Here is a 13,573-nt window from a genome sequence, read left to right as displayed (position 1 = left end):
GATGATGGAAGCCTATTTGTTTTAACATGATTTTTGGTTGCAAGTATTGTTACGATGGGGAGTTACATTTTTTTTCATGAGCCATTACTCAATAATCATATATCTAAATACACCTAAATGCAAACATGGAAATATTTCATCTCTAGTCCATCTAGTACCATCACATAAAATCAAAAATAATGTTTTGTAAAGTATATTTTAACGAATAAATACAAGGCCTAGTATTAGGTATCCACAACACCTTTCGCCATAGACAGATAATTCTTTTCATCTCTGTACTAGTTTTGCCAATATCAAACTATACACTTACAAAAGCCAAACTCAATCTTATTTTTTTTTTTTATTCCAGTGACTTTGGAATAGAAAGCACATTCTACAAATTGAATTGAACGCAAACATGTAACACAGTGGCCACAGCACCGAGAAGTGACACATACACATTCTTTACACACACACAGAGAGAGAGAGAGAGAGAGAGAACAGCACAGGATGACTGCAGCGAGCTGCATGCAGCGAGCTGCATGCAGCGAGGGCTATAGCATCCACGTGTGAACGAACGCCTGTAAACTATACACTGTAACCGACTGTAATAATATATGATCCAGAAGCTGAGCAGGATGTCAAGTGACAATCCCGAGAGGCAGGCACACACACACACACACACACACACACACACACACACACACACACACACACACACACACACACACACACACACACACACACACACACACACACACACACACACACACACACACACACACACACACACACACACACGCTTATTTACAAGTGTATGTACCGAGGGGAAAAAAAAAAAGTGTGTGTAAAAGTAAAGTGGTGGGCCTGATAATAGGGGGTGGAGCAGCAGTCTAATGGGGAGCTCTATAGCCCCCAGATTGCTTTGACTCCGTCTTGGGTCCTGATGAGTCGAGTCTGCGTCTTCTCCTCAATGCAGGTTAGGCCTGAGTGTGTGAATGGTGTGTTAGTGTGTGTGTGTTGGTGTGTGTGTGTGTGTGTGTGTGTGTATGTGCATGTTTGGGTGTCTTATTAATGGTCTGCCTTCGAGAGCTCAGATATAGGTTCCTAACCGTGACAGGAATGTGTGTGTGTGTGTGTGTGTGTGTGTGTGTGTGTGCGTGTGTGCGTGTGCAGCGTGTGCGTGCGTTTGAGACAAAGACAGATGGATGATTGCAACAGCAAACAGTTGCCTTGTATGTAACGTGGCTCTCTTGGATTTAACAGTTATTAGTTGATTGGTCGGAAAGCCGAGCTGTCTTTTGATCGCCACAGAAGATGCTCCAGGAGAAGGCTTCAGCCGTGATAGATGACCATGTGACCAGCAAGACGCAGGGCAGGGCGGGCGCCCAAAGCGTTCCCGGCGACCCCTCACACCTGGCCATGGCTGTAACTCCCAACATTCCCAGTGGCAACGAGGCCGACCAGGTTAGTGAAAAGAAAAGAAAAGAAAAAAAAAAACGTTACAATGTTCTCCGTTTATTTAAAAACACATTGCCTACAAAAGGACTACACCCACTGTTAAAGTAATGGTGGTTTTGTGTTTGAAGAAGAAAACATTAAAAAAAAACACAGGAGGTAGAGGAAGTAATGTTTTTTTTTATCACGGAACTCATTTAATTAGTTGTACTGTTTGGTACATCTGTCCTTTGTTCAAATGCATACCTGGGTGCCTGTAATGTGTAACACATCACATTTCAAGGTAGCACTTTTCTCTTTTGGTCTTTCCAGTAAAATTGTATGTGAAAATATGAGACTGATTAAGTGTTACTGTTTTGTATGTGAACATATTAATTTGGCTGTGTCCACTATAGACATTGCTTGCTAAGAATAATGGCCACAGTACTTTTTTTGTTTTGTGCTGAAAGCCATTCATTGTTGTGAATTGATTCTTCTCTTAGAACATTGAGAACATTAAGGTGGTTCTTCACGAGAGGGAGCTGTGGAAGAAGTTCCACGAGGCTGGAACGGAAATGATCATTACCAAAGCAGGCAGGTGAGTACGGAAGTCCACCCTACCAACGGTGCTTAAGAAATACCACTCAGAAACTCATGCAGTTGAGCTAACAATGACGCAAAATATCAACATTGGTTAATTATTAGATATACAAGACCAAGCAATATCCATTCAGATAAATATCCATCAAAAATTGGATAATTTCACAGTATTTAAACAATGCTTATTTTCACAACTGACCATACCAGCACTTTAGGGCTCAATTATCAGAAAAGGTAAAACATTGATTCAACATGATTATTGCGTTGCAAGGTATTGTTATCGGGTCCTTTGTACGATATTTATTATTTGTGTCGAATGAAAGAGAAAACTATCTCAAAGTGATTCTGTACTAATGTGTGCACATCCTACCTTGTTTTATGCTAAATGTAAAGTGCATGGTAACAGAACACTTTCTGGAAGAAACTAACCTTTTTTTTGGCCAGTAAATGCACAATTGAAAACCAAAAAAATACAAATTTTCTCTGTTGATATAACGTTACCCAAGGATTACATGGCCTTCCGTCTCACATTCTCATACGTTTTTATTGTTTTCTTCCTTCGTCAGTAATGTAAATATTAAATTTATCTACAACTGGTCAATGGCGTTTTTGTGAAGCATTCAGATCAAAATTAATTCTAAAAGAAAAATAGATAGTCATGAATAGCATTTTCCTATTTCACGCAAATGTTAAAATTTCTCTAGATCTTTCGTAAAGTATAAGGATAGAAGGAAAGAAATATTATAATACAAATGATTAACGTTTGTGGTAATTTTTGGTGAAAAATGTTGCTGTCTTGGATAGTTGATTGGAGTTCAAGGTGAGCAAATAAACGAACATTAAAGCTTTCCAAATGAAGCTATCGAATGTAAGCGTTTTCGGGTTATTACAGATGTCTTTATGAAGCCATTGTAAAAAATGCATTTTGTTCAAAACCGCTTGAGGTAAACGGTATAGCACAACAACATGCACCATATAGTATTAAGAAAGTATCAAAACATATGAAACTAGCTGATGTCAGTGGCAGTGCCGATAACAAATGTGTTCACTGAAGAAACTTTACGTCACAGAACTAACTTTGGTTCAGCCAGTAGGCCAACTAGTCTAGGTCACTCATAACAATATAGAGTAAGCTGAAGAAATATACAAACCCTAAACCAACATTTATAGGAGAAAAATAATCAACAATCATGAAATGAGATGGTTTAGAAAACATTTGTGATTACCAAAAAAAAAAAAAAATGAGTTGAAGCGGCTAGTCCCGTTTTCTGAAAGACAGGTCGGATCTGAGGTGGTGCGTTCTTTCTTACTGGAATAATAAGAAGAACAGAACCTCGGAACAGAACAGAGCAGAGCAGACAAGCAACCGATCGTTGGCGGACATGGAGAAATACCTTAAGCACGGCCGTAAATCAAGCTCTGCAGGACTTACCAAAAGAGCAAACCGTGGAGTGTACCTGGTTAGGGCTCTCGTTCTCTCTAGTTTCCCACACTAGCTTTGTAGCCGTAGCGCTCTTTCCCCTCTCACAAACTTCAGAGCCACACTACTACACGGGATCACCCAGCGACACCACAGAGCAACACAGAGAACACAGGAAACAATCTACTAAGCGAATGTTCAACAAAACCCCTTTGCCGTAACGTCATATTTACCACGACACTCTTAAATAGCTCCCATGAAACAGGTAGGCTGTGTGTGTGTGTGTGTGTGTGTGTGTGTGTGTGTGATAAGTGGTTCAACCTGGTGTCAACCTTTCGGATTCCCAAGCCAATCACCAACCTCAATGCTGGCCCCCCCGTTGAGAGCGAGGATTGGACCAAATTCAGTGCTTCCTGCTTTCTGAGCAGCGCAGTCGCCTCGGAGGGCAAGGGGAATGGAGGGAGGTGGGGGTGGTGGTGGTGGGGGGGGGGGGGGGGTGGGGGGGGTGGTTGGTAAGTTATGTGCACTCAAGTTCTACCACCAGCGACACGTCATTTAGCGATTGGACCTGACAGTTGATTACCACTCATAATGCATACAGTCAAAATCCCGCGGCGCGCACCTAGCTGTGCCTGGAGGAGTTGTTATTGTGAGTGTCATCGTACAGGGACTAATCCCCCCGCAGTGCCCCCCCGCCCCCCCCCCCTCTCCTCCTCTTCAAAGCCGGGGGGGCAGCTCTTCCTTCACTCTCTCCTCTCTGTACACAGACCGTCAAGAGGGAGCAGCGTCCGCATGATAAGAGGGCTCCGGCGCCCACAGTCAGTGGTGTCTCGCGGGTCACAGCATTTAATCACACCGCCCTCCACCCCCCCCCCCCCCTCCTCCTCCTCCTCCCCCACCCCCACCACCCACCCCCACCCCCATCTCCCTCTCCCTCTCCTCTTTTACCGCACTCTGTTTGATGTCTGCGGGCTGCTGGACATTCCCACAGAGGGGAATGGATAGCTGTAGGGACGAGGCATGTGGGACGGTTAAGAGAAACAGCTGGCTGGGCACACAGAATACACACACACACACACACACACACACACACACACACAGACACACACACACACTCTTGACACTGATATCATACACACACTCTGCGACTCCCAACATCCATCGCTCATGCTTAGCCCTGAACTCGCCAACACTTTCGTCATAGTCGTATGGAACCGCACTGCATCCGCCAGGGGGAAAACCGTTTGATTTTTTTTTTTTCTCGATATCAAGGTACTATCAGTGTATGGCTACGGTCGCCCGGCACATCGTTAGCCGTTAACGAGCTCCGTCGTCGCTGTTTCCCCCCCCCCGTCACCGTCATTCACGTTCTGGATGAGAGCAGCGTTATGCATCGGTCACCTCGCCTTGTCCTGTGAAACACGCCGCTCCTATCTCACCGAAACAACACACAACCAAACGTCCACACGCAAGCAGTGAGGAAGGAATCTGCCTTTTGATTAAACATAACCCCCCCCCCCCCCCACCCCACGTCCCCCCGCCCCACGCCCCCCCCCCAGCCCAGCCCTCACAATATCTTCATTGGACTATTGTGCTATTTTGGCTCATTTTCCGTTCATGATTTACGTGGTTACACACACCTGACGCCCCGGCTGTGGAAGTACCAACAACCAGCGCTAACGATACACAGCTCCCCCCACGAGAGAGAGAGAGGCGTAGCCGTAACCATGACGACCACATACGCTGATGGCGGTCACGTGGGTCTGACTGTAGGGCTGGTGGTGGTCTGACTGTAGGGCTGGTGGTGGTGGTCTGACTGTAGGGGTGGTGGTGGTGGTCTGACTGTAGGGCTGGTGGTGGTCTGACTGTAGGGCCGGTGGTGGTCTGACTGTAGGGGTGGTGGTGGTGGTCTGACTGTAGGGCTGGTGGTGGTCTGACTGTAGGGCTGGTGGTGGTCTGACTGTAGGGCTGGTGGTGGTCTGACTGTAGGGCCGGTGGTGGTGGTGGTCTGACTGTAGGGCTGGTGGTGGTCTGACTGTAGGGCTGGTGGTGGTGGTCTGACTGTAGGGCTGGTGGTGGTGGTCTGACTGTAGGGCCGGTGGTGGTGGTCTGACTGTAGGGCCGGTGGTGGTGGTCTGACTGTAGGGCCGATGGTGGTGGTCTGACTGTAGGGCTGGTGGTGGTCTGACTGTAGGGCTGCCGGTGGTGGTCTGACTGTAGGGCTGGTGGTGGTCTGACTGTAGGGCCGGTGGTGGTCTGACTGTAGGGCCGGTGGTGGTGGTCTGACTGTAGGGCCGGTGGTGGTCTGACTGTAGGGCCGGTGGTGGTCTGACTGTAGGGCTGGTGGTGGTCTGACTGTAGGGCCGGTGGTGGTCTGACTGTAGGGCCGGTGGTGGTCTGACTGTAGGGCTGGTGGTGGTCTGACTGTAGGGCCGGTGGTGGTCTGACTGTAGGGCCGGTGGTGGTCTGACTGTAGGGCCGGTGGTGGTCTGGTGGCCTCACTGTGGGTCTGGCTGTAAAGGGACCAACACACACACACCGCCCGGACTCAAACCAACGGCCAACTTATCCCAAGTTATCCCACCACTCCGTTGCCTCTCGTCTCTCTGACCCGTTCGGCAGAAAACGTTCGGTTGAAAACGCACCGCGAAGACTACCAGCTACACACTACACTACACACTACCGGCTACACGGCAGCGTGTACGCTCGCCGCTGGCGTGAGATGGAGGCGCCGGTCTCGCGGCGCTATAGTCCGCCCCTCCCACACACACACCGCCGCGCTGATTCGCTCACACAACCAATCAGAGGCCAAGACGCCAGCACTCTCTCAGACTTTGCGTGTTGCAATCTGACCAGACCCCCGTCCTTCTTCTAGTGGTTCTAAAAGATTCCAACAACAACAGCTGAACACACCGGACAGATTTGTTCCTCCCGGACTCGTCCCGAGCCATAGCGCAGTTGCGATCGGATTTTTCTAAAGACAATATAGATATGATGGGGAAGAAATATTAGGACGGTATTTTGGGGGCCCCAAAATACCTGCCACTTGCCTGGGGCTCCAGGCAAGTGTCCTGGTTTGCCTAACAGTACGGTACCGCCCCCGAGTCTCCCCAAAAACGTTTCAGACGGCTTTCAACGGTCGGGCCGGTGTGTGTTCCACGCGTTGGTCCGACTGTCATGGGTGTGCGACTGGAGCTTTGGATAAGCAAGATGTCTGTTGTGAATTTCCCCCTCGGAGATCAACCTGTCTCTCTCTCAGCCTCTTCTGATTGGATTTGAAGCCTGAGAGAGAGAGATTTAAAAAAAAAACCTACCGCAACCCATTTCTCTTTCTGTATTTACAGTAACACGATCAGATAATGTCGGCTCTGTAAGCATTTTCAAGTGATGCCATTTGAGCAGATCAGAATGGCGAGCGGGGTGGTTTGTGGTTGTGGTTTTGAGGTGTGCGGGGGTGCCATTTACTGTTGGTGTCCTGTCGCTGTGAAGGCACGCAGTATTCGTTCCGTATAAACTGGAGGTCATCGCGACGCGTCCGCTGTCTAAACTGCTGTCCGGGTCGGGGTGCCGTTAAAAAGCACTTAGGCCTTTATACGTTTTGCAAAAGCCCCCTGCAACCTTTTTTATTTGCTTCGGTTTACGTATGGATTTCAGTTACGTTATTTATTTACCCAAAAAAGGTTGCTTCATTTATGTGATTTATGGCCTTACCCTTCTATTATATATTAGCATATGCAATCTGTAGTTCCTCAATGGCTTTTTGTATGAATTCAGTGCATTCCCGAGCACATTATGGAATGACTAAGTTCGGGCCTTTGTCCAGACGTACGCCTGAGGGGGGGGTTCAACAGATACGTCGGGAACATTAAATGAAAACACAGGACGTAAAGAAAAGAAACAACGTACATAAAAAAGATCCCTACTAGCCTTTTGTGCTTTTGAATTGTGAGTGAAACAAAAACTATTGATCTATTTCGTTTTAATTATTTCACTGGTTCCCAGGATTTAAACTTGACTCTCCGTGACCGCCCTGATGAACGCAGAGCCTTGCCCACTCCGATGGGTTCAGGACGCAGTCGCCCACTCCTGTCACTGCTTCAACAGGACCCCGGAGCGCACGATGTGTGACGATACTACACTTATCCTGGCAACGCCCCCGACAGATTATCCTATCTTAACAATGTGCTCTGCGCAGAAAAGTAGACCCTTAATGAAATTAGCTGATCTCCATGAAGCTTTTAAATGAGTTCAACGTGAAACTGACTTTGTGAGAACTAATGATCAAAGTGTTCTTCTTATAAATATGCCCTCCTAATTAAACAAATCACTGGTTTAGGGGAACAATTCTCTGAACTCTGGGGGTGGTGCCCATATGGCAGACCTCTGCACATTTAGAGCGAAACCTAATCCTCATTAGTCTAATAGCTTAAGGAGGCACAGGCAATCTTCCACTCAGATTAGCTGATTAGTGTTAGTGAGGTCATCACTGCTTGAAACGTGTCGTTTTTTCCTAACGCGGAGAAAGCGGGCAGGAGTCAAACCTCCCCGTCCACCCCTCACCATGTCACCCCCCCCCCCCCCTCCCCTCCCCTCCCAACAGGAGGATGTTCCCCAGCTACAAGGTCAAGGTGACGGGGATGAACCCCAAGACCAAGTACATCCTGCTCACGGACATCGTCCCGGCGGACGACCACCGCTACAAGTTCTGTGACAACAAGTGGTGAGTTGACCACGGGTCACTGTGTGGGTGCTGCTGTGTGCGCCCCTGGTGAGCAGGGTGTGACCGCGGCCCTGGTGTCTTAACCAGGACTTAACCTGGTACCTGGTACCTGGTAACAATAGTAACACCTCTGCCTGTAGAGAAGTGAATCGACGGGAGTGTGGGGAACACAGGGGGGGTCACGAGCCTGGAGGTTGAGAAGGTCACGATTCCGATTCGAAGGGATGTTAACGTGAGGGCCTAGTTAAGTGCAAAACAATTCAATAAAAGTCAAATATTTTCCAGAGAAGCACAATGAGACATACTTCTCTGACTAATGCAGCCATTTTATAGCAATTTGGTTTTCATTTTAGGGACAGCAGTTTATTCTCTCGGCCAAGGAGAATTCTGGCGTTTCTCACCGACACCATAGGGAAGCATAATAAAAATAAATGTTTCTATCATGACGAAGACCACTAGGGAACAGTGTTTTTTTTTAAGTCTTGTTCTAGCATTCTCTGTTCTGTGGTTTCTGGATATAAAAGTAACGATTGGCTAAAGAGAGACAGACACAGAAACTTTACCAGGTCCTTATTGGTCATATTGTCATTATCGTACAGCAGGTCAAAACTGCGCATCAATAAAGTGAAGCGGACTCAGTCAGTGGATAACGATGACCTGCTCCGCTCCTCCTACAGGATGGTAGCAGGCAAGGCGGAGCCGGCGATGCCCGGCCGGCTCTACGTGCATCCTGATTCGCCCGCCACAGGATCCCACTGGATGAGGCAGTTGGTGTCATTTCAGAAGCTCAAGCTGACCAACAACCATCTGGACCCGTTTGGCCACGTGAGTCGCCTTTCTGGTGCACCGAAAGCCACCTTCACGTTCTCAGAATATATCGGAATATAACGTAAACCATGAAATCACACGGGGGAACTCGAATGGGAAACACAAATGGTCATGATCCATGGTTCAGCGATGACGTCATCAAGTCGGCCATCGATTAGAGGATGATGAAAAGAGATTACAAAAATAATCAATAGCTCGGTGTCATAAAGAAGAGACATATGTAGTTACTTAATTACTGGCTTTAGTTAAAAATAAATGATGGGATTTATTAGGAAATTGACTATCATACAAACAGTACATTATACATTATATATTTGAATTGGTAAAGGCTCTTTCAGTAAACGCACATGGTTGACCAACAAGACTTCAATTTGAAATTGTATATTCCATAAAAATAAAAAAAAGATATAATGTTTGACACAAAATATACATTCCTAATAAATTTCTAGGTCAATCTTCGGATCACAATCCCTTAAATCTACGATCCCGAGCAGATAATGAAACGTCACACAGGCCATGGCGAGGGAAAGGTGTTGAAGAGCCGAGGACAGAAGGAGGAGGGGAGGCGAGGAGAGGTGCTAGAGGTGTCTGCGAGACGAGAGAGCTCTGCTCGGGGGTTTGCTTGCGGAGCGAGACCCAGAAGTGCGAGCGTGGCGGCATTCCCCCCGGGGGGGGGGAACTGCGGGATAGCTTGTCTGAAGCCATCCCGTCAGTGGGCGGGCTCATTAGGTTCATAACCTCTCAGATGAGTGGCGGGGCCCGCTGTCACATTGAGTCCGGCGCCTGACCAATGACGAGGACGAGTAATGAGCAGAGGAGAGAGAGAGAGAGAGAGAGAGAGAGAGAGAGAGAGTTGGGGGGGGGGGCCAGGCTGAAGCCCGGAGAACAGTCGCACCAGTAGCAGAACGCAGGAAACGCCTTTCACTGTTAACACACATAAACCTGTTGCAAAAAGTTATCCTCAAGGGCTGTTGACCAAAGAACCAGCGTTCTTTGATCCACTGGTAACGACAACTACCAGCAACCGACTCTTTTAGTGGTCTGCCTATACGGTCGCCGCACTACTGGTGGTCTGTATTTTTTGGCAGATGTTTTTAATGCATTTCCCCACATACAGTAACTGCAATGAATTTATCCCCAGGCCTTTATAGTTTGGTATTTGCTGGTATGTTAGGCTCGTAAAGATTTTTTCGTCAAAAGAAAGGGTGGATTCAAGTTCCCAATGAATCTGGATCTACCATTTAATGACAAAATTCACAGACAGTCTCGGAGGCATTCCAGAACGCCACAGGAGAGGTCACACGGGGGACTCGGTCGGACCCGGCCAACGGGGGGGGGGGTTTAACTTTGACCCCGGTGACGGGGAACACGCAAGCTCCCTGCGATCATCCATCGATGAACTGGAAGCCTTTCAGGTTCTCCCGTCTCTTTGACGAGAGGGAGCCCCAGAGGCTGCGTTCTTCTCTTGGCGGCTTGGCCAGCCCAGCCCGCCCGCCCCACCAGCCCGCCCCACTGACCGACCGTGTCTGGGAGGTGGAGAGAGAGAGAGAGAGAGAGGAGGAGGTGAGGTGGTGAGCTTGACGCTCATCTCGCCTGACAGAGTTGGACGAGTGGTGACCCCGAGACCCCACTGCTGCTGGAGACGCTTGACTGAGCAAAGGGCTATAGGCTGCACTGAGCAGAGCGGAGCCACTGCGCTCACTACGCTCACTCCTGCACCACCCCTCTCTCTCTCTCTCTCTCTCTGCACACTCTGGGCAGAGAGAGAGAGAGGGGTGGTGCACTCTGGACACACACTCTGTGGTGCACTCTGGACACACACTCTGTGGTGCACTCTGGACACACACTCTGTGGTGCACTCTGGACACACACTCTGTGGTGCACTCTGGACACACACTCTGGAGGCCCCGCCGCACACTGGGATGCACAACACTTTGTTACCTGCCAGAGGAACCCTGCTGGGCTTGAAGGCTTCTTGTCACTGTAGAAGCTCACCAGTGACTCTCTCAGAAACCATTTGGGATTCTAGCACATGAACATCTGGCCAGGTTGAGGCTGCCAGTGGCTTCCCAATCCTATTGGTACGGAATAGTTTCGCTACACAAGTAAAGGTGGAATTCTGTCACTCAAGTCAATAGGACCCACAACTAAATAAGACATTGTGAAGGATTGTTGAGTCAGAAGAATAAATTGGAACATCATTTTTACTATGATTGAGTATATTCATGTTCCTTTTGATATATATATTTTTACCAATCCAATCAAATCTAAGAATAGATATTAGTAACATATCTATAATACTAAGTCACTAAACTTAAAATTAAACTAAAATTAAAAATGGACAACGAAAACACAAAATTGAAAAACGTGGGCATCTCAACAGTGTGTTTTGCAGCTGGCCGAAATCCACTCCCAAAACACTACGAGTACTTCAATCTCTGTAGCCGTGTTGTCTTTCTCCCTGCCCTCCAGATCATCCTTAACTCCATGCACAAGTACCAGCCCAGGCTCCACATCGTGAAGGCGGACGAGAACAACGCCTTTGGCTCCAAGAACACGGCCTACTGCACGCATGTGTTCCACGAAACCGCCTTCATCTCTGTCACATCTTATCAGAACCACAAGGTAGCCAGCTCTGGCATGATAACCACAGACGCGTGCTTGCCAAACACAGACACGTTCACTCACTACATAAGGGCCATACACATAAAGGCCATAGAGTAACTTCTGATACTTGACAAAAGCTATATTGTTGAACAATATTGCTTAATGTTAAACAACAGAAGACCAAAATCACCAATTGGCACAGGAAAATGTACAATACAAAGTAGACTGACGTTACACTGCCGATTCATGTTAAGAAGAAATTTTGACAATTAACTGCATTCATTTGTTGCATACAATATAAAAATCGAAACCTAATCTTCTTAGATCACGCAGCTGAAGATAGAGAATAATCCATTTGCCAAAGGGTTTCGGGGTAGCGAAGAAGGAGATCTTCGCGTTTCACGACTACAGGGGTATGTTCTGAAGCAAACAAATAAAAAAAAAATACAAGATTAATAAAAATAATTCCTCATCAAGTACGTAAACAAAGTATTATTTTGAAAATGTTCAAGTCAGAATGTCTTGGGTAAGAACCATTTCCTGTTTTTCTTTTCCCCCCCCTGACTTTGATTCTTCGACTTTATTCTTTGATTCACAGGAAAGACTATCCCGTCATCTCCAAAAACATGGTGCGCCAGCGACTCCTCTCCTCACACGGCCACCTCGCAGGGAAGCTGGGAACCGGAGTCGTCCTGACGGGGCAGCACCCCCAAGTGCTGTCCTCCTACCAGTACACAGACCCCGGGGCCCCCTTCCCAAACAACACCGACCCCCAAGACCCTCTCTTATCCAGCGCTTTCCCCCCCCAGAGCAGAGACCCAGGGCTTCTGTACCACCGCTTCAAACACAGAGCAGGTGTGTCATTCGCCTCCTCCTCCCCAACCACCACTCACGTCCGTTCCCCCCGTGGTGTTAAGCATTAATTGATTGATTAATTGATAATTGATCGTGCTCTACTAAAGGTCCTGGTCCTGCTGTGGTTTCTCGTTGCAGACAACGCCAGGCACCTGGAGCACCTGGGGTGCAAGCGGCCCTATCTGGAGCCGTCGTCGGCGTCGGCGTCGGAGGAGCACTACTTCCGCTCGCCCCACTCCTACGTCGAGTCGTCGCCGCTGCTGTCCCACCCGTACTGCCCGGACGCCATGGGCTCCAGGGAGGCCTGCATGTACGGCGGGGCGGAGCCAGACGGCGTCGGCGGCTCCGGCGCCGGCGCCGGGGAGGCGGAGGAGCTGAGTCCGCCGTCGCTGGGCTGCAACATGTGGGCGTCCGTGCAGGCGTACCCGCGCTACGGCGTGCCGACGGCGGAGGGCGTGGCCTACCAGCCCTTCGTGGCGGCGCACTTTGCCAACGCCGCCGCCGCCGCCGCGTCCGTGGTCACGCCGCACTGCCCCGCCGCGGTCGCCATGGCAACGCGGCCGCAGGCCGACCTCGGGGTGTATAACCCCGCCGCCGCCGCCGCCGCCGCCGCCGCACAGAGGGCCCTGCCCGTCGCGCCGCAAGCATCGCATTCTTCCTCCTCCACCCCCTCCTCCTCCTCCTCCACCCCCTCCTCCACCTCCTCCTCCTCCTCACCCACCGTCCCGGGATTAAGAGACAGATCGAGCCATCAATCTCCTTATCCCAGGAAGTCGGGATCACCGCTCCTCCACCGTCCTCCTCCTCCTCAGAGGGATTTCTCCGTCTATCCTCCGCAGAGCTGCATGTCCGTGCGGGACGGCCCGTACCAGTACCAAATGGGGCTGAGCAGCGCAGGGACGCACTGGGGCGACTGACTGATGAGGCTAACGAGGGGGGCGACGGGGTGACGTGAGAAAGAGAGAGAGAGAGAGAGAGAGAACAGTTTCCATTCGGACTGCAAATCACAACGATGTGCCATAAGCCTTCTTTGTTAGCCGCCCATGCTAAAGCTATGAGATGGGGGGCATCCGCTATGAGTATCACTTTGCCAAGCGAACGATCCGAAGCCATATTCAACACGGTTA

At 49.1% G+C, this 13,573-nt stretch overlaps 1 protein-coding gene across 1 annotated transcript; it reads left to right on the top strand.

Moving 5' to 3' along the window:
• Positions 1 to 1,296: 1,296 nt before the first annotated feature.
• On the top strand, positions 1,297 to 13,363 carry tbx4 (T-box transcription factor 4; the record flags this gene model as incomplete). Its single annotated transcript, XM_084466923.1, has 8 exons — positions 1,297 to 1,446; positions 1,920 to 2,014; positions 8,037 to 8,156; positions 8,834 to 8,981; positions 11,457 to 11,609; positions 11,916 to 12,004; positions 12,190 to 12,446; positions 12,585 to 13,363. 8 exons carry the CDS (start codon positions 1,297 to 1,299, stop codon positions 13,361 to 13,363), a joined length of 1,791 nt encoding a protein of 596 aa, XP_084323049.1.
• Between the last annotated feature and the right edge of the window lie 210 nt (positions 13,364 to 13,573).

The sequence above is a fragment of the Micromesistius poutassou genome (assembly GCF_964030765.1).
Source record: "Micromesistius poutassou genome assembly, chromosome: 4".
In the NCBI taxonomy this organism is placed as follows: Eukaryota; Metazoa; Chordata; class Actinopteri; order Gadiformes; family Gadidae; genus Micromesistius; species Micromesistius poutassou.
This window is presented reverse-complemented; position numbering and strand designations above follow the sequence as displayed.